At 33.6% G+C, this 20,483-nt stretch overlaps 1 protein-coding gene and 1 pseudogene across 3 annotated transcripts; both read left to right on the top strand.

The window, feature by feature from the left end:
- The first annotated feature begins 321 nt into the window (after positions 1-321).
- LOC107963302 (agamous-like MADS-box protein AGL80) lies at positions 322-754 on the top strand (annotated as a pseudogene).
- Positions 755-15,472: 14,718 nt separating this feature from the next.
- LOC107962775 (CASP-like protein 5A2) lies at positions 15,473-18,875 on the top strand. 3 transcript variants are annotated; one of them, XM_041098782.1, is made up of 4 exons: positions 15,495-15,562; positions 15,962-16,293; positions 17,475-17,607; positions 18,508-18,875. In XM_041098782.1, the coding sequence occupies exons 2-4, from the start codon at positions 16,052-16,054 to the stop codon at positions 18,697-18,699; spliced, it is 567 nt and encodes a 188-aa protein (XP_040954716.1). In that variant the 5' UTR covers positions 15,495-15,562; positions 15,962-16,051; the 3' UTR covers positions 18,700-18,875. The 3 variants fall into 3 exon arrangements, with proteins under 3 accessions (XP_016754775.1, XP_040954716.1, XP_040954715.1); XM_041098781.1 differs by lacking the exon at positions 15,495-15,562 and adding an exon at positions 15,568-15,649; XM_016899286.2 differs by having other exon boundaries at positions 15,473-16,293.
- The last annotated feature ends 1,608 nt before the right edge of the window (positions 18,876-20,483 follow it).

The raw sequence follows: 20,483 nt of genomic DNA, 5'->3' as shown, positions 1-20,483 counted from the left end.
TATTTGTATAAATATGTAATAAAAATTTTGTAATACAAATGACGTCACTTTATGACTAAACAAAATATATATCTACGTGAAACTTTAATCATGATAAAAATAATAAAAATAATAAAACCTAACCCATCCAATTGAATTCTTTGTATTGCTTTACAGTGATATCTTCTATATACTAAAATTATTGGCTATTATTGTTAATTAATTGGAGAATATTTTCACTCCCTTCAGCTCTATATAAAGCACCCATTTGTTGCTTAGGTAAGTAATACATTAGCAAAAAGAAAAAAAACCATTACAATATTCCCATTTGATTTGCAAGCCATGACGAGGAAGAAGATTAATTTGCGTATATCACCAATGATTCAACGAGGAAAGCCGCCTACAAGAAAAGAAAGAAGGTTTTGATGAAAAAAGTGAGCGAGTTGAGTACCCTTTGTGAGATTGACGCTTGTGCTATCATGTACAATCCGTATGAGACCCTACTCGAGGTTTGGCCATCCCCTATGGGAGTCCAACAAGTGCTCTCCAAGTTCAACAATATCCCCAAGATGGAACATAGTAAGAAGATGGAGAACCAAGAGAGTTTCCTCTCCAAAAGGATCACTAAAGTTGCTAAACAACTCAAGAAGCATTGCAAGGAAATTTGGGAAAAGGAGATGACACAATGTTCAACAACATTTGTTGCAAAGGGGTCATCTGTGGTTTGAACTTGGGGGACTTAAACGATCTCAATGGGTTGCTTGATGAAAAATGAGGGATATCGACATGAGGATCAATGAACTTTCTAAGACACCTCTTAATCCTCAAAGTGCATCATCATCATTGTCCTCGTCCGTGGTTACACTGGCACCGATGATGATGGTAATGCCTGAAGCAATGTCGAGGACAAGTACAGAGGAGATCAGGCAAATGGAGGTGGACAACATGGAGATGATGAACAACAACAACCCTCAAACTCACATGGGAGGCAATGAAATGATGCTCTAGTTTGGTGACATCTGCACCCCCAACAACGACCTATGGTTTAATGCTTTTTTTCCTTGGAAAAAGTAAGAGTTCATTTGGATGATCTTTTTTCGTTTATTATGGCCTTTGATCCAGAGGTATTTATCAGATTATGTTATGATAGTGTTGTTCTTGTTCAACTTTGCTCATGGATCACAATTTTTTCTTGAAACTAAAGCACCTAAATCATGTTCCTTTTGTAACACCCTAAACCCGACCTAGATGTCCAGTCCAAGTTTAGAGAGTTACCTCATCGATACTCAAATACCACACCAATAACACAATAATGTTAAACCATGCTTCGCATAATATTCATCACAAAGATTTTTTAAGTATATAATCCTCCATATTCATACTATCATAGTTTACTGAAACTCCTAACGTAATTCTTAAAAGAAAGATAAACGCTTGACCGAGCTCCCACAGTGCCCCCCTGATCAAGACTGAGAACCACTTGAAATCCAATCAATAACAAAATGAGTTGTGAACTCAGTACGTAAAAGAAGTTTGTTCAACTAATGCTCACTTATAAAATCATTCCGAATTCAAAGATTGGGTTCGATACAGAAGTAATTTTAGTTCAGATTCAGAGCAGATTAGTTACATATATATATGCAATTTTAGTTTCTTATACGATACAGATCAGATTCAGATGCAATATTCCTACCCCCATCCGCTACACACCGTCTTCGGCCATCCCAACACACCGTTAAGGACATTCAATGCGCAACCAACGTTGCACACCTTAGAGTGTTCGTTTGACACTTTTACAAAGACGTAGCTTAGCTGCTAGATCAAAATGCGACAAAGTGCCAGAATCAGATTTATACTCATGATGGCTTAGCCGCTAATTCAGAACAGATTACTTATTCCTTCACAATATCCCAACCCATGCAAATGTAGAGCACAAATACCCATATCATGTATTCAGTCATTCTAATTTATTTCACAAATAGATAAGACAGTTCAACATCAGAATAAGTATCATGGTATACATACAACTATTTTATGCACACATCAGTCTCAGAGTATCTGACAGTTCTCATATAATCAAATTCAATCATTCCTACATTGAGGAGGCTAGTATCAGTGTTAAGCAACATTTACAGCCTCAAAAACAGGTTTCAGGCCCCAATAACATGCCACACAGCTTGAACACATGTCCATGTCCTCTGCCCGTGTGGTTTTGAAGCATAAACAATGAGTTACACGGCCTGGACACATGCTCGTGTCCCTGCACGTGTGACTCTCACAGCCTAGGCACATGCCCGTGTCCCTGGATGTATTGGTCTTTTACCACAAACAGTGAGTTACACAGCTAGGACACGCCCATGTCCGCTGCTCGTGTGAACCCTGCACTAATATGGCCATACACGGCCTAAACACACGCCCGTGTGCCTTACCCGTGTGACCCCAAATTAATAAATAGTGAGTTACACGACCAACCACACAGCCTACCTGTAATAGCCTGAATTTTTAGTGGTGTCGGAATGGTGATTCGAGATCACTAAATCTGACAAACGAGTAGAAAATATTATAAATTTAGTAAGTATAAGTTAAATGTGAAGTTAGGAAAATTTTTGAAATAGTGAATAGTGTACTAGGAATAAATATTAAAATAATTAAAATAAAAAAACGAGGTATCGAGACCTCGAAGATTTTCAACCGAGCCATAAATATTTTTATAAATATTTATAGAGTGTCATTGAGTTGGTATTAAAGTTTCGTTAGAAAATTTTAACGTTTGGATAGTTAATTAACTAAAAAGGACTAAATTGGGAATAGTGTAAAATTTGTTAAATTGTGATTAAATAGCTTAAGTGACTAAAGTGGAGGGATTTAAAAGGCAATTAGGCCCAAATTATATGGGCTGGACGGTTGGGTAAAAAAAAATCAGCATAATGTAAGGAGAAACAGGGGCAAAATTGGAAACTTAACAAATTAAACATTTAAAACAAAGACAAAAGTGAAAAATCTAGAGATCTCTTCACAATTTATCAGCAAAAACGCCGTAGGAGGTCTGGAATAAGCTGGTTTTTCATATTTTTGAATCACGTAAGTTTAATTCTTGATTATTTCTTCTAATTTTTGTGATTTTGATACTTTTACAATTAGGTCCAACTAATTATTTCATTAGTTTTTGATTCCATGGCTGATTTTGAAAGTTACCATTGATAAGTGTTGGATTTTTATGATGAATAAACATGGAATTGAAGCTTTAATTTTGTTATATGATGATTTTATTAAGTAATTTTGATAGAAATTGATTTTAGGGACCTAATTGTGAAAAAGTTGGGAATTAAGGTTTGGTGTTGCGGTTTTGAGTATGAAAGGCTATGTAGTAGTCTAAAATAGTTGGAAAGGTGTTAATTGAGAAAAATTAGATCAATTGAGGGGTTAATTGAGTAGGGATCAAATTGTAAAAATTGTAAAGTTTGGGGTAAAAGTGTAATTTTGAAAATTAAAGGGCATAAATTGTGAAATGAATTAGAATTGAATTAAATGCTGATGAATGAATAAATTTGCATTTTAGATCGAGAACCCGAAACAAGTCGAGGAAAAGAAAAAGTAGCCGATTAGTCCCTGAACTTTTACAAATTCTGCAAATCGATCCAGGTAAGTTCATATGGCTGAAATTTAATGATTAAATGTTAATTTCATGAATTATACAATGTATGATGAAATGTATTTATTGTTGAAATGAGAATAAAATAAAAATGTGAAAATCGAATAAATGATCAAATTAAGTGGAACACCGGATTTGAGTACTTCTGATCAAGAAACAAAGTGATAAGTGGCTACACTTATCTGATCAAGAAACAAAGTGATAAGTGGTTACACTTATCTGATCAAGAAACAAAGTGATAAGTGGTTACACTTATCTGATCAAGAGACAAAGTGATAAGTGGCTACACTTATCTGATCAAGTGATAAAGTGATAAGTGGTAGCTTCAGCTACACTTATCTGATCAAGTGGCAAAGTGATAAGTGGTAGCCTAGCTACACTTATCTGATCAAGGACAAGTGATAAGAGGTCATATGTCAAAGTGAAAGTGAAGTACTCAATTTTCCGTAACTGTTCCTTAATTTTGATCAAGGATGGTAAGTGACAAATGGGCCCAAAGGAATTATGGTAAAAGAATAAGTAGTAGTGAGTTTATACCAAGGAACTCACCAAAGATTGTGGTTGACAGGTAAATTTAGTAATGGTGTATATTGTATAAGTGTACAAGTGTTTGGTAAGATTTATGTTTTATGCCTATGAACTTACTAAGCTTTTCTATAAGCTTACATGTGTGTGTTTATTGTTTTTGTAGATTAACGTATTTATACATTCGGAGGATTGGATCTACATCAAGAATCACACTATCCAGATATACTCCGGTAGTTTATGTTAAGCAACTTTTTGGATTTATATGGCATGTATAGGGAATTGAAGTAAAAGTAAATTTGAATGTTATGGTTGCGTTAGATATCGACATATATACATGTTTTTAGTTTGAAATGGTTGATTGGTTGAACTTAATTAGTATTTAAATGAAGTAGATGAAATACTGGAATTGGTTGTGATTTGAAATTTGCAGGGAAGGTTAGACAATTATAAAGGGGTTATATTGAATTTTTTTTTAAAAATTGCAATGGAGCAGTTCTTGGACAGCAGCATTGATGTAACTTTTAAAAATCACCAAAAATAGTGGAAATAGAATTAGAAGTTGAGTGAGATATGAAATTAAAGCTGAAAGAGTCTACTTTCATATAAAAGAAGTTGAGTAAGCAAAAGAATTATATACTTTTAGATATTTGAATTTTAGTGAAACAGGGCAAGAATGTTTTTGAAGTCCCCTGTTCTGACTTTAGAAATTCATTAAAAATTGTACAGAAGGAATTATGAGTTATAATTTATATGTATAGATTCCTTAATGAGTCTATTTTCAGTAGAAATAAGTTTAATCACCATATGAAGCCTTTAATAAGAGATAATTAAATTTTAGTGATGAGTGGTCAGGATAGTCGATTAGTGAAATAGGGGAGACTTCAACTAATAAACTGTACTAATTGGCTAAAGAAAAAATTCTGAAAAATTTATGGTGAATAGATATATGAGTCTAGTTTCAAGGAAAATTTACGGATATAAATTTCGAGTTTCGTAGCTTGAATTATAATTATTTTAGTGACTGCTGTACAGGTGGACAGCTTTATTATGAATGATGAAATTAAATTTGAAAGTAAATTTTTATGCCCCGAACTTTTAAGTTAAGTCAAGTAACGCCTCATGCTCGACTCCGGCAACGGTATTGGGTAAGGGGTGTTACATTTTATTGGTATCAGAGCCTGGTTTAGCCGGTCCTCGGAATATGTGTGAAGTGTAAAGTGTTTAGAAATACATGCCATATAAATCTGTGATAGTGTGATGTGTATGATCCGATCTAATCTTTGTTATTTTTATAGATACTCTCCGATTATAAAGATGTCAAATATACCTGAACGTACTGATCAAGAAGAAGTTAGCAGTAGAGCACAGAATTCTGAACAAAGAGCAAGCAGTGATGTTCCGATTTCTCAAATGCGAGAGCATGAATTAAAGAATATGATTTATGGGATTATGAATCAGTGGTATACTGAAATGAGGCAAGAAAGAAATCAGGCTGAACCACCTCCTCCCCCTACTGCTCCATCGATGGTACCCCCGGTTGCTCCTCCACCTCCTACAACGACTGAATCTAGTAAGCGTTCTCCATTGGAAAGGCTTAGAAAACTTGGAGCCGAAGAATTTCGGGGAAGGACTGATGATGATCCCGTCAAAGCTGAATATTGGTTACAGAGTTTGATAAGAATTTTTAAAGAAATGGCTTGCTCACCAGATGACTATTTAAGATGTGCTGTGTCTCTGTTGAAAGAAGAAGCTTATTGTTGGTGGGAGACGATCGAGGCTGTGGTTCCGGCAGAGAAAATTTCTTGGGAATTTTTCCAAAATGAATTTAAGAAGAAATATGTGGGCAGACGGTATTTGGATAAAAAGAAAAGGGAATTCCTCGACCTACGACAGGGAAATAAATCAGTAGTTGAATATGAAAGAGAATTTGTCTACCTCAGCAAATATGCCCGAGACATTGTACCTACTGAAGAAGAAATGTGTATTCGGTTTGAAGAAGGGTTAAATGATGAAATTAGAATGATGATTGGGGGTAATGAAATACGAGAGTTCGTTGTTCTGTCAGACCGTGCTCAAAAGCTTGAAGAAGTATACAACAGAAAAATGCAGCGGGATCGAAAAAGTAAAGAGCCATTCAAAAGAGGTGCTTCTAAGTCATTTTTAGATTTTCCAGTGAAGAAATCTAGAGAAGAAATTAATCGAACTACATCAGTGTCGTTGAGATCGGGCAGAGATAGACCAAGACAATCTGATTTCAGGGTATTCGATAGACCTGTAGCAAGTGTGAGCAGTGTTCAGAATGCTTCACGACCTAAGTGTCAATATTGTGGAAGATATCATTTCGGAGAATGCAGGACTAAGATGGGGGCTTGTTATAAATGTGGGGCTACTGATCATCTTATTCGAGATTGTCCCCGGCTGCAAAAAGATGAAGTGGAACAGAAAGAGATACAGAGAACCATTCCTCAAAGAAGTAGACGTTCGGGCCAGAGCAGTGCTACAGGGACTACCCGTTTGGGTACGAGGGAATCAGTTGGTCGATCAGAGAATAGAGCACCAGCACGTACCTACGCCATTCGAGCAAGGGAAGAAGCTACGGCTCCTGATGTAATTGTTGGTACTTTCTATCTTTATGATGTTATTGTTTATGCATTGATAGACCCTGGATCTACTCATTCATATATTTGCACTATGTTAGCATCTGAAAAGAATTTATTTGTTGAGTCCACTGAATTTGATACACAAGTTACAAATCCATTAGGTCATAGTGTGATGGTTAATTTGATATGTCGTAATTGTCTACTGAAAGTGAAAGGCTATGAATTCCCCGCTGATTTGATGTTGTTACCCTTTCGGGAATTTGACATTATTCTGGGGATGGACTGGTTAATGAGACATGATGCGGTGGTGAATTGTCGTGATAAGCAAATCAATTTGAAATGTCAAACAGGAGATGTAATCTCAGTTGGGTCAGAAAACATGGGCGATACAGTCAGAATTATTTCAGCTCTCTCTGCTCAGAGATTATTACGCAAAGGCAATGAAGCATTCTTGGCCTATATCCTTGATACTCGGGGTTCTGATTTAAAGCTCGAACAAGTGCCAGTGGTGAATGAATTTCCTGATGTGTTCCCTGAAGAGTTACCCGGTCTACCACCTGATAGAGAAGTTGAATTTGTAATTGATGTGATCCCCGGAACAACTCCTATCTCAGTGACACCGTACAGAATGGCTCCAGCTGAGTTAAAAGAGTTGAAGGCGCAGTTGCAGGAGTTATTAGATAAAGGGTTCATTAGACCGAGTATGTCGCCTTGGGGAGCACCTGTCTTGTTTGTGAAAAAGAAGGACGGTTCTTTAAGACTGTGTATAGATTACAGGCAGTTGAATAAGGTAACGGTAAAGAATAAATATCCTTTGCCTCGTATTGATGATCTGTTTGATCAGTTGAAAGGTGCTGCAGTATTTTCCAAGATAGACCTTCGATCTGGGTATTATCAGTTGAAAGTTAAAGAGTGTGATGTGCCAAAAACTGCCTTCCGAACTCGATATGGTCATTATGAATTTTTGGTGATGCCATTTGGTTTAACCAATGCTCCTGCTGCTTTTATGGATTTGATGAATAGAATTTTTCAGTCATATTTGGATAGATTTGTGGTTGTGTTCATTGACGATATATTGATTTATTCAAAGACAGAGTCCGAACATGCACAACATCTAAGGATTGTATTACAGACTTTGCGGGAGAAACAGTTATATGCGAAATTCAGCAAATGTGAATTTTGGCTTCAGGAAGTTGCGTTTTTGGGTCATATTGTATCAGCTGATGGAATAAGAGTGGATCCAAGTAAGATAGCGGCAGTGGTAAATTGGAAAGTTCCAAAGAATGTTACTGAAGTACGGAGCTTTCTAGGATTGGCAGGTTATTATCGCCGATTTGTCAAAGATTTCTCAATGATTACCTTACCGTTGACTCGATTACTACAAAAGAATGTTGAATTTATATGGTCAGACGAATGTCAGCAGAGTTTCGATCAGTTGAAAAAGATGTTGACAGAGGCTCCAGTGTTGACTCAACCAGAATCGGGCGTACCGTTTGTAGTATATAGTGATACGTCTCTGAGTGGTTTGGGTTGTGTACTTATGCAGTCAGGAAAAGTGGTGGCATATGCTTCCCGACAACTGAAACCCCACGAGAAGAATTATCCTACACATGATTTGGAATTGGCAGCGATCGTGTTTGCTTTGAAGATATGGAGACACTACTTATATGGTGAGAAATGTTATGTGTATACTGATCATAAAAGCTTGAAGTATTTAATGACTCAGAAAGAGTTAAATTTGAGACAGAGACGATGGTTAGAGTTGCTGAAAGATTATGATCTTGTTATTGACTATCACCCAGGGAAAGCAAATGTCGTAGCAGATGCACTTAGTCGGAAATCATCATTATTTGCATTACGGGCATTGAGTGCTCATTTATCTATTAATGAGGATGGTTCTGTACTAGCGGAATTAAAAGCTAAACCTGTGTTCTTTCAACGGATTCGGGAATTACAAGATGAAGACCCAAAATTGATGCTAAAACGACAGATGGTTCAAAATGAGTTAAACTCAGAATACTCCATTGATGAAAATGGTATGTTATATTATCGTAATAGAATATGTGTTCCAAATAATTTAGACTTGAAAAATGATATTTTATCAGAGGCTCACAGTAGTATGTGTTCTATTCACCCGGGGAGTACAAAAATGTATTGTGATTTGAAGAAAATGTATTGGTGGCCTGGAATGAAACGAGAAATCTGTGAATATGTAGCAAGATGTTTGATTTGTCAACAGGTGAAAGCTGAGCATCAAGTACCGACAGGGTTGTTACAGCCCATTATGATTCCAGAGTGGAAATGGGAACATGTCACGATGGATTTTGTATCTGGATTACCAGTAACTCCGAAGAAGAAAGATTCGATATGGGTGATTGTTGATCGGTTAACTAAGTCGACACATTTTATTCCAGTCAGAGCAGATTATCAGCTTGAAAAGTTAGCGGAGTTATATGTGTCTGAGATAGTGAGGTTACATGGGGTACCAATATCTATTATTTCGGATCGAGATCCGAGATTTACCTCGAGATTTTGGAGTAAATTACAGGAGGCTCTGGGCACCAAATTAAATTTCAGCACAGCTTTTCATCCCCAGACAGATGGACAGTCAGAGCGAGTGATTCAGATTTTAGAAGATATGTTAAGGTGTTGTATACTTGAGTTCGGCGGCAGCTGGGAAAGGTATTTACCTTTAGCCGAATTTACTTATAATAATAGTTATCAAACTAGTATTAAAATGGCACCGTTTGAAGCTCTGTATGGAAGAAAGTGTAGAACTCCATTATATTGGTCTGAATTAAGTGAATCAAAACTGGTGGGAGTGGACTTGATTCGGGAAACTGAAGAAAAAGTTCGTATTATTCGAGATTGTTTAAAAGCTGCCTCCGATCGGCAAAAATCATATGCAGATTTGAAGAGAAGGGATATAGAGTTTAGTGTGGGTGATCGTGTATTTTTGAAAGTGTCACCGTGGAAGAAAGTTTTGCGGTTCGGCAGAAAGGGAAAACTCAGCCCACGATTTATCGGGCCGTATGAAATCATTGAAAGAATCGGTCCGGTAGCTTATAGATTGACTTTGCCCCCGGAACTTGAAAATATTCACAATGTGTTTCATGTGTCTATGTTGAGACGGTACAGATCAGATCCATCACATGTAATTCCTCATACGGAAATAGAGCTCCAACCTGACATGACTTATTCAGAGGAACCGGTGAAAATTTTAGCTCGAGAGGTTAAAGAGTTGAGGAATAAACGTGTACCACTAGTTAAGGTGCTATGGAATCGACATGGATCTGAGGAGGCAACCTGGGAAATGGAGGAATTGATGAAATTTCAGTATCCGAATTTATTTCCAGGTACGAAATTTTGGGGACGAAATTTCCTAAAAGGGGGGGAGAGTTGTAATAGCCTGAATTTTTAGTGGTGTCGGAATGGTGATTCGAGATCACTAAATCTGACAAACGAGTAGAAAATATTATAAATTTAGTAAGTATAAGTTAAATGTGAAGTTAGGAAAATTTTTGAAATAGTGAATAGTGTACTAGGAATAAATATTAAAATAATTAAAATAAAAAAACGAGGTATCGAGACCTCGAAGATTTTCAACCGAGCCATAAATATTTTTATAAATATTTATAGAGTGTCATTGAGTTGGTATTAAAGTTTCGTTAGAAAATTTTAACGTTTGGATAGTTAATTAACTAAAAAGGACTAAATTGGGAATAGTGTAAAATTTGTTAAATTGTGATTAAATAGCTTAAGTGACTAAAGTGGAGGGATTTAAAAGGCAATTAGGCCCAAATTATATGGGCTGGAAGGTTGGGTAAAAAAAAATCAGCAGAATGTAAGGAGAAACAGGGGCAAAATTGGAAACTTAACAAATTAAACATTTAAAACAAAGACAAAAGTGAAAAATCTAGAGATCTCTTCACAATTTATCAGCAAAAACGCCATAGGAGGTCTGGAATAAGCTGGTTTTTCATATTTTTGAATCACGTAAGTTTAATTCTTGATTATTTCTTCTAATTTTTGTGATTTTGATACTTTTACAATTAGGTCCAACTAATTATTTCATTAGTTTTTGATTCCATGGCTGATTTTGAAAGTTACCATTGATGAGTGTTGGATTTTTATGATGAATAAACATGGAATTGAAGCTTTAATTTTGTTATATGGTGATTTTATTAAGTAATTTTGATAGAAATTGATTTTAGGGACCTAATTGTGAAAAAGTTGGGAATTAAGGTTTGGTGTTGCGGTTTTGAGTATGAAAGGCTATGTAGTAGTCTAAAATAGTTGGAAAGGTGTTAATTGAGAAAAATTAGATCAATTGAGGGGTTAATTGAGTAGGGATCAAATTGTAAAAATTGTAAAGTTTGGGGTAAAAGTGTAATTTTGAAAATTAAAGGGCATAAATTGTGAAATGAATTAGAATTGAATTAAATGCTGATGAATGAATAAATTTTCATTTTAGATCGAGAACCCGAAACAAGTCGAGGAAAAGAAAAAGTAGTCGATTAGTCCCTGAACTTTTACAAATTCTGCAAATCGATCCAGGTAAGTTCATATGGCTGAAATTTAATGATTAAATGTTAATTTCATGAATTATACAATGTATGATGAAATGTATTTATTGTTGAAATGAGAATAAAATAAAAATGTGAAAATCGAATAAATGATCAAATTAAGTGGAACACCGGATTTGAGTACTTCTGATCAAGAAACAAAGTGATAAGTGGCTACACTTATCTGATCAAGAAACAAAGTGATAAGTGGTTACACTTATCTGATCAAGAAACAAAGTGATAAATGGTTACACTTATCTGATCAAGAGACAAAGTGATAAGTGGCTACACTTATCTGATCAAGTGATAAACTGATAAGTGGTAGCTTCAGCTACACTTATCTGATCAAGTGGCAAAGTGATAAGTGGTAGCCTAGCTACACTTATCTGATCAAGGACAAGTGATAAGAGGTCATATGTCAAAGTGAAAGTGAAGTACTCAATTTTCCGTAACCGTTCCTTAATTTTGATCAAGGATGATAAGTGACAAATGGGCCCAAAGGAATTATGGTAAAAGAATAAGTAGTAGTGAGTTTATACCAAGGAACTCACCAAAGATTGTGGTTGACAGGTAAATTTAGTAATGGTGTATATTGTATAAGTGTACAAGTGTTTGGTAAGATTTATGTTTTATGCCTATGAACTTACTAAGCTTTTCTATAAGCTTACATGTGTGTGTTTATTGTTTTTGTAGATTAACGTATTTATACATTCGGAGGATCGGATCTACATCAAGAATCACACTATCCAGATATACTCCGGTAGTTTATGTTAAGCAACTTTTTGGATTTATATGGCATGTATAGGGAATTGAAGTAAAAGTAAATTTGAATGTTATGGTTGCGTTAGATATCGACATATATACATGTTTTTAGTTTGAAATGGTTGATTGGTTGAACTTAATTAGTATTTAAATGAAGTAGACGAAATACTGGAATTGGTTGTGATTTGAAATTTGCAGGGAAGGTTAGACAATTATAAAGGGGTTATATTGAATTTTTTTTTAAAAATTGCAATGGAGCAGTTCTTGGACAGCAGCATTGATGTAACTTTTAAAAATCACCAAAAATAGTGGAAATAGAATTAGAAGTTGAGTGAGATATGAAATTAAAGCTGAAAGAGTCTACTTTCATATAAAAGAAGTTGAGTAAGCAAAAGAATTATATACTTTTAGATATTTGAATTTTAGTGAAACAGGGCAAGAATGTTTTTGAAGTCCCCTGTTCTGACTTTAGAAATTCATTAAAAATTGTACAGAAGGAATTATGAGTTATAATTTATATGTATAGATTCCTTAATGAGTCTATTTTCAGTAGAAATAAGTTTAATCACCATATGAAGCCTTTAATAAGAGATAATTAAGTTTTAGTGATGAGTGGTCAGGATAGTCGATTAGTGAAACAGGGGAGACTTCAACTAATAAACTGTACTAATTGGCTAAAGAAAAAATTCTGAAAAATTTATGGTGAATAGATATATGAGTCTAGTTTCAGGGAAAATTTACAGATATAAATTTCGAGTTTCGTAGCTTGAATTATAATTATTTTAGTGACTGCTGTACAGGTGGACAGCTTTATTATGAATGATGAAATTAAATTTGAAAGTAAATTTTTATGCCCCGAACTTTTAAGTTAAGTCAAGTAACGCCTCATGCTCGACTCCGGCAACGGTATTGGGTAAGGGGTGTTACACTACCACACGACCATGTTGCTCACACGGCCTGGACACATGCTCGTGTGTCTGGCCATGTGGTGTCGACAGCCACCATTTTCGGCGACTAAACTTTCAAAAATTAAGATTTTCGGTACGCACATGGTTCCGTTTTGACTGAAAAACAATGCAAGGACTACCCGAAACCTAATTAACCATCCAATAATCAATTACACCATCGTTTTCAATATTTTACTAAAATCAACCTGTCGTCAAGATCATGTCGAAAGTTTCGACGCAACCCCAACTCAATTCGCATACTTACCTCGCACGAAACAAAGAAAACCCGGCTAACGCGAAAGAGGAAGTCTCTTGTAAAATCCTTGTCTAAAAAGTAACCAATCGAGTGTTTAAACAGAACATTCAAGTAAACGAGCAAAATCCCATTTTGACAGAATAATGTTAACAAGACAGAACTCGCAGAACGAAAGAAGATAACAACGAAACTTACACAATAATCACACAACTGGCCTCACAGACAATGAAGAATTCCCAATTAACGCAGAATCAAATACAGTAAAAAGCAAAAATAAAAGAAAAGAAGAAAATGAAAGGAGAACTAAGAACTTAGGAAAATGAAAAGAAGAAACAATAGAATTTCTTCAGAATATCTTAAGTTAACCGCCATCCCACCTTCCGGTATTTGCAAAAAGAAAATATTTCCTAACGCATATGATGGGTTTTGAACTTGGAACTAGACAGAAAACAAACAAATACTTAACTAATGAACCAGTAGGCTCACTCTTGACACTGATTTACCCAGAATTGCACTTAACTACATAACACATGGACAAAGGTAGTTTTAAAAATAACAAAACTCTTAACGATGCAACTCAAACCCCAAACCTTAAACGCAAAAACAGAGTGCAGGACCACAGATACAAAAATTTAATTACTGCAGATTCTCACAATTAAATTCTTAAAATTTTGGGGCGTTACACCTTTTAAGATTGAAACATTATGTTTGTTATTTAAATTCGGAGTTGTTATGTTATTCTCCTAATTTGGGGTTTTTTATTTATATTTTAAATTTTTTTGTTGCTGAATCTTAATTACTTAAATGAAAAAAAATTATTAAGTTCTTAAGTTAGATCAAATCTAATTTGATAATTTTGAGAATGAGAATTCTTATAACAATTCATAAAAGTTATCTCTAATGCATGCTATAACTCAATCTAGGAAGATACTTTATTATTTTTTAGACAAATTGGTGGAGGGATTAAAAGTGATGAGGAATAACTAGAGAATGATAAAACTAGATTTGATGTGGTTTTTTATAATTCTATAGGGATCAAAACTATATGTTTGATGTGTGTTTGGTTGGTATTCTTATTTTTCTTAATTCAACATAATATAAATTTATATCAATTGTTATTAGTACATTGTTATTAGTACATTTTAGTCTTTATGATATACATGTGTTTTTTCAATCATATATTTCTATTGTGTTATTTTTCTTTATGTTCGAAAGTTTATAAATATGCATTGACAACTTGTATAAATATTAAAAATATTATATTAAATTAGACGGTATTGAACAAGTCAAATTTGTTTTGATTGGGTTAATTTTGATTGATTAATTCAAGTTACAAAACCTTTTTTTCATTTGGTTTTAAGAGTTAAGGTTGGATTATTATGTGTTTGGATTATTTCGAATTTAGATAATTAAAGTTACTTTTTCAATAATTTCAATTTTTGATCAATTTAGGTTAGGATTGGACAAGTTTGGATTGTTGACCTTTTAAGACCAAATCAAGTTAGGTTCTATTTCTGTTCAGATTGATTGGGTTGGTTTTCGAGTTCAGATTAGAATTTATAAGCCTATATAAAATAATATGAATATGTAAATAATTTAAAACTTATATAATAAAAATTATTAAAATTCTAAAAATAATTTAGGATAAATTATAAAATTATACATCAACATTCATTCAATGTACATTGATATGTGAATTTTATGCAATTGTATAAATGAATTTTTCCTTTTAATTTATTGTACAAACCATTAGCATTATGATTAGGGGTAAGCAAAACCCTATTAGATTCAAAAAAATTGAATTTTGAGTTAATCGAGTTAACTCGAATAAGTAATTCGAGTTTTGAGTTCGAATTGAGTTGAATTTTACAATTCGAATAATTCGAATAGCAGATTTGTGTAAGTACGGTTCCTATCAATTTAAAAAATGAACAAATTTAGTTGTCTCTCAACAAAATTCACAAAAAAAATTTCAAAATAATTTTCAAATTTTTAAAATAATTTTTAAAATTCAATATATTTATAAAAATAATAAAATTTATGTTTTTTAAAAATTTATATATTTTTAAAAAATTCTAAAGAATAATAAGGAAAGTTAAAATTTTTCTAAAATAATAATTATGGAAAAGTTAATTTTATATTTTGAAGATTAAAATGAGAACCCCTTAGAATAAATTTACCGTGTAATCGGGTGGACCTTGAAAATGTTGACCATTCTGTGACAAAAACAAAGCAGAAGAGTTAAAAGTTGACGTTTTATTACTCTATAATCTGTAATCTCTCTTTTATTTTTTCTGTTTAATTTAATCCACACTTATTTTCCACCTTTTACTTTCTTAAACCTGAAGGCAATTAAAAAGGCATCACCAACATTCACTTTCTTAATCCCAGATTTTATTTTTTTTAATTATTTTAGTTTGACGAATATCTGTTTTTATTTGGTAACTGTGAAAGTTTGTTGTTATTTCCTTTTACTCGATCTGTTAGTAGCAAACAAGATTCGATTATAATTTTTTTTTACCTTTTAAGGAATGATTACTTGATTAGAGAAGAGTTGTTTGATTATCTCATTTGTTGATAAGTTACATGAGCTGATTTTCAATGGCGATGTTTTAGCGGTTTTGAAATGTCTCTTTTTTTTTTCTTTTTTTTTAATTTCCGTTTGATTACAGTGTAAATCAGTGAAAAAGAAAAAACGCGTTTGGTTATATGATAAGTTTCTGGAGCTGTGAGTATGAACTGAAGGAGATTTAGTGGCAGAGATGAATGTAAGCCATGCTTCGGTTCACCCAGCGGAGTATCCACCGACCACGGACGCAGGCGAAGGCGGAGGCGGTGGCGGTGGCGGAAACATCGAGGTGCCGAGAGTAAGGATGAAGGATTTTCAGGGGATGCCCGGTACCCAAGGAGGGCTTGCGTTGCGGATATGTCAGTTTGTTTTTGCCGCTGTGGGACTTTGTATTATGGCAACAACTAGTGATTTTCCATCCGTTACGGCCTTTTGGTAATTCTTTTGATTACATTATAAGGGTTTGTTCTCTGCTTAATATTTGTTTGGATTTGCTAGTGATGATGAGGATCTCCAAAATTTGTATGGTGATGCTGATGCTATAAATGAAATGTCAGAACCTTGCTTGTGCTTATATAGATAGGATTTTAGAATTTAAGAATTTGAATATATGAAGCTGTGTGGGTATATATAATGAGGAGGGAATAGGGAAATTGGGTCATCCAGATTTGAAGCTCAAATCCTGAACCAAATGTCAACCAAGACTTTAAATCAATGGAACTCTTTTGCCGCTTATTGAGTGGCTTGGTTGACATGAAGCTGTGTAATTGGTTACTATAGTCATTGCCATCATTCAATCCAAGCATTCTGGTTTTTCTTTTGGTTACATCTCTAGTTATGAGTCAATTTACATATAGTTCAGTCATAGTATGTCTTGTAAAAGCACCAATATCTTAGTTTAAATATACTTAAATTGTAATTAGTATCTTTAGTTAACGGGAATTTACATTTTTATTGAATTAATTGTTGAAAGTTAAAACTACACTTCGATATCGTGTAATTTAGTTCTTACTATGTCAGTGAGCTTTTTGGATAACGAAGGGAAAGAAACCAATTTCGCATATGTTGTTCATGTGAAGATTAGCATCTTTCCCTTAATTCATCTTTGATTGCTTTCTGTTTATGGGTTTGTTTCAAGTCTAATTCCAGTGGGTGCTAAAATTTTAGTGTAATTTGCTAACTTGACATGTTTTACATGCCTAGTATCAATCTAATGTGATGCCAAAGAACTAGAGTGGGAGTTCTTAGAAAATGGCAAATACTGATAATAGGATGTCTCATGTTGCACTCTCTAGGTGCGCTACTATCTGGGCTTGTTAACAATCTTAAAATGCGGTGTGCAAGAGATAGATTTTCATACTCTAACTAGCACTTCAAGGAGGAGAACCTAAATTGATTTCTCTTAATGGATTCTTTACAGGAATGTTTATTGTTCAGCATGGTTCTTACATGCATTGCTATTTGAACCTTTTTCCATATTCTGGATCTTTTGTTTGCAAGCTTTTAGCTTTTTTGGAATTCATATATGATTAAAAAAGTGAAGCTGCTAGTGTTCTTGTATAGTCTCAACTGTATATTGATCTAACATGGAATTTTTTTATTATTTTCTACATCAGCTACCTTGTTGCTGCTACTGGCTTGCAGAGTTTATGGAGCTTATCACTAGCTATTATTGACATTTATGCTCTTCTAGTGATGCGTTCACTGCAGAATTATCGAGTTGTTACTTTCTTTACCATTGGTGATGGGGTAAGACGTTTACCTTTTGCAGTTACGAGTGAAGCTAGAAGGCTGAAGAACATGTGATGTCCTATCAATTTCTGTTGAAGCACATATATGTCTCTAGCTTGCATGTCTGCCTTTCTCATAATCATGTAGTATATCTACCTTTGTTATTGTACATTTGGCACATACTTATATGGCCTCAACTATGACTAGTTTCTAGGATGTCTACCTTGTGCCTCCTTTTGGAGAAAAGCTTCGGTCTTCTTTTTGAAATATGCAGTAAATCATTACTCATTCCAGTATTCTTCAACTTTCTTTCCTCATTAACAAATTTGGCTTTGAAGCAACAAAATTGTATTGACAGTCTTCATTTCAATGTGAATATTCCAATCAAACTCATTGACTTGCCATGGGATCTGATCTTAGCTGCTATAAGACATTGGTATTTGCAATGGCTAACAACTAGTAGAAGACTAGTAGTCCCTAATAACTCTATAAGTTATGCTGGTTGGATTTTCAGCTGGCACTTTGGTATGTTTTTTACTCAACTGAAAATTATTGTCCATACTTTATACCTGTCTCTGTTTGAAGAAGCCTCAGGGTTGCCATGATTTTCTCTTATTACTTATATAGCTATTCCTTAGACTCCTCCAGAATCAATTGCTAATTACCCATTAGAACAAAGAACTTCACAATAGTTCCTGCATATGCATTACAAGCTTAATCATGTAGAGTACTTTGATCAGAGTGACATTTGTGAATTATGTGGAACCTTCTGCCATGTCTTCTCGACTTACATTAGTTGAGAGCTCAAACTGTTCCGAGTATTTTCCACCTCCTGTTTTACATTAAACACCTCTCCATTGTCTTAATACTAGTTTTCTGTAATTTATTTGTCCTGATGATATGTTTTCTGCACTGCAGATCGCATCCACTTTGACATTTGCCGCAGCTTGTTCTTCTGCTGGCATAACCGTTCTTATTGACAATGATCTTGATATCTGTTCGCAGAACCATTGTGTGCAGTTTGAAACTGCTACTGCAATGGCCTTCATTAGCTGGTTTACTACATTACCTTCATTTCTCTTCAACCTTTGGTCACTGGCATCCCGATAGAAGGTTACACAGAAAAAATCGGTGTAAATGATGCATTTTATTATGCCAAGTACCATTTTCTTGTAACATTCTCGGGTGCCTTGAAAACAAAAACTTGTTTGTGTGATTTTAAAAGTTGTATGGTTTGGTCTATAACTATTATCAAATTGAATCAACAGCATCCCCTATTAAAAACATACTGTATTGTAATTATCACAATTCGATGAGCCCCAATATTGCAGGCCATTAATGATGTTTAATTGGTTAATTTACCTAAATAATATAAAAAATTAAATACTGAAATAGGTTGTCAGCTAGATTATATACGAAAATGGTGCCTATCTAACAGGCGCAACCATTTTTTTTATATTAAAATATTTTTTTACTTTAAATAAAATATTATTAATTTATTTTTATTAAAAATGTTAAATATATATATAGGTCAAAATACAGGCAACGGGTCAAAATACAGGTTAAAAGTATTTGAAACCAGTCGCGCTTGTCAGATAGGCGCCACTGGTCGCGCTTGACAAGTAGGTGCCACTGTCTCCTCCTTTGCGCTTGACACAAAAAACTTTTTTTGTTATTAATTATTATTTATAAATTATTTATGTTTAGGGTTTATGGTTTTGGGTTAATATTTTGTATGAATGTAATTTTTTTGTTTTTTATAATTATTTTAAAAGTAATTTGTTAGTAATTTAGGATTATGTTATAAATTGTTGTGTTTGTAATTCTTTTAAAATTAATTTATTAGTAATTTAGGATTATGTTATAAATTATTGTGTTTAGTTTAGTATTTGGTGAGTTTTTAGTAATGTAAAATTATTTTGTTAAATATTTTGTTAGTAATTTATTATAAATTGTTGTGTTTTGTGAGTTTTTAGTAATGTAAATTTTTTTAAAAAATAATTTTATAGTTATTTTGTTCAACTAGTCGTTCCTGTCAAATAGGCTCCACCAGTCGCGCCTACCAGATAGGCGTTACCTTTTCCATACTACTTTCGTATCTCTACACAGGTCGTATACTGATCCAGGAAATAAAAGACAAGCAGTGACGCCTATAAGAAAGGCGCCAACAATAAAACAATATTTAAAAAATAAAAAAATATTTTAATATAAAAAAAATGATTGCACCTTTCAGATAGGCGTGACCCAAAAAAACATACCATTTTTATATATAATTCAGCTGGTAACCTATTTTAGTATTTAATTATTGTTTTTAATTATTTAGGTAAATTAAACCTGTTTAATCCTTTTCTGATTCTTCGTTAATTAGCCAATGTCAGGTTTGTAGCCAAGAGCCCAAGACTCTGATGGAGATTGAATTGCCAGGAAACGTATACATGGTTTAAACTAAAGTTCGGTTCACCAGGAAGGAAATTTTGAATTAAATTAACAAAAAATTGCAAACCAGAGCTGGATTGGGTGTTTGAATATTACAGAAGGCTCAACTGGGCATTGAAGGATACTTATTTTTTTATTTTAATATTTTATCTTATATTCAATCATAAAGCACCATGTGGTGTCTTTATGTAAAAAAACAAATATATTCTGCATTAAATGTATATACATATTTAAAAAATATAAATATATAAAATTTAAAAAAAAATTATAAAAATTGATAAAAGTAAAATCTTCAAGAAAATACAATAATTGAAAATAAATTAGTTGAAATTAATAATATTATAGTTTAAAAGAAAATTGTAATTTTTTAAATAGTTTAAAAATATTTTTTTTAAATTCTAAAGTATATAGCTATAAGTTTTAAAAAAATCAAAATAATACATAAAAATTAAAAATAT

This window comes from Gossypium hirsutum, chromosome D08, assembly GCF_007990345.1.
Source record: "Gossypium hirsutum isolate 1008001.06 chromosome D08, Gossypium_hirsutum_v2.1, whole genome shotgun sequence".
Taxonomy (NCBI): Eukaryota; Viridiplantae; Streptophyta; class Magnoliopsida; order Malvales; family Malvaceae; genus Gossypium; species Gossypium hirsutum.
Note: the sequence above shows the minus strand (reverse complement) of the source record. Positions and strands in the feature narration are given on the sequence as shown.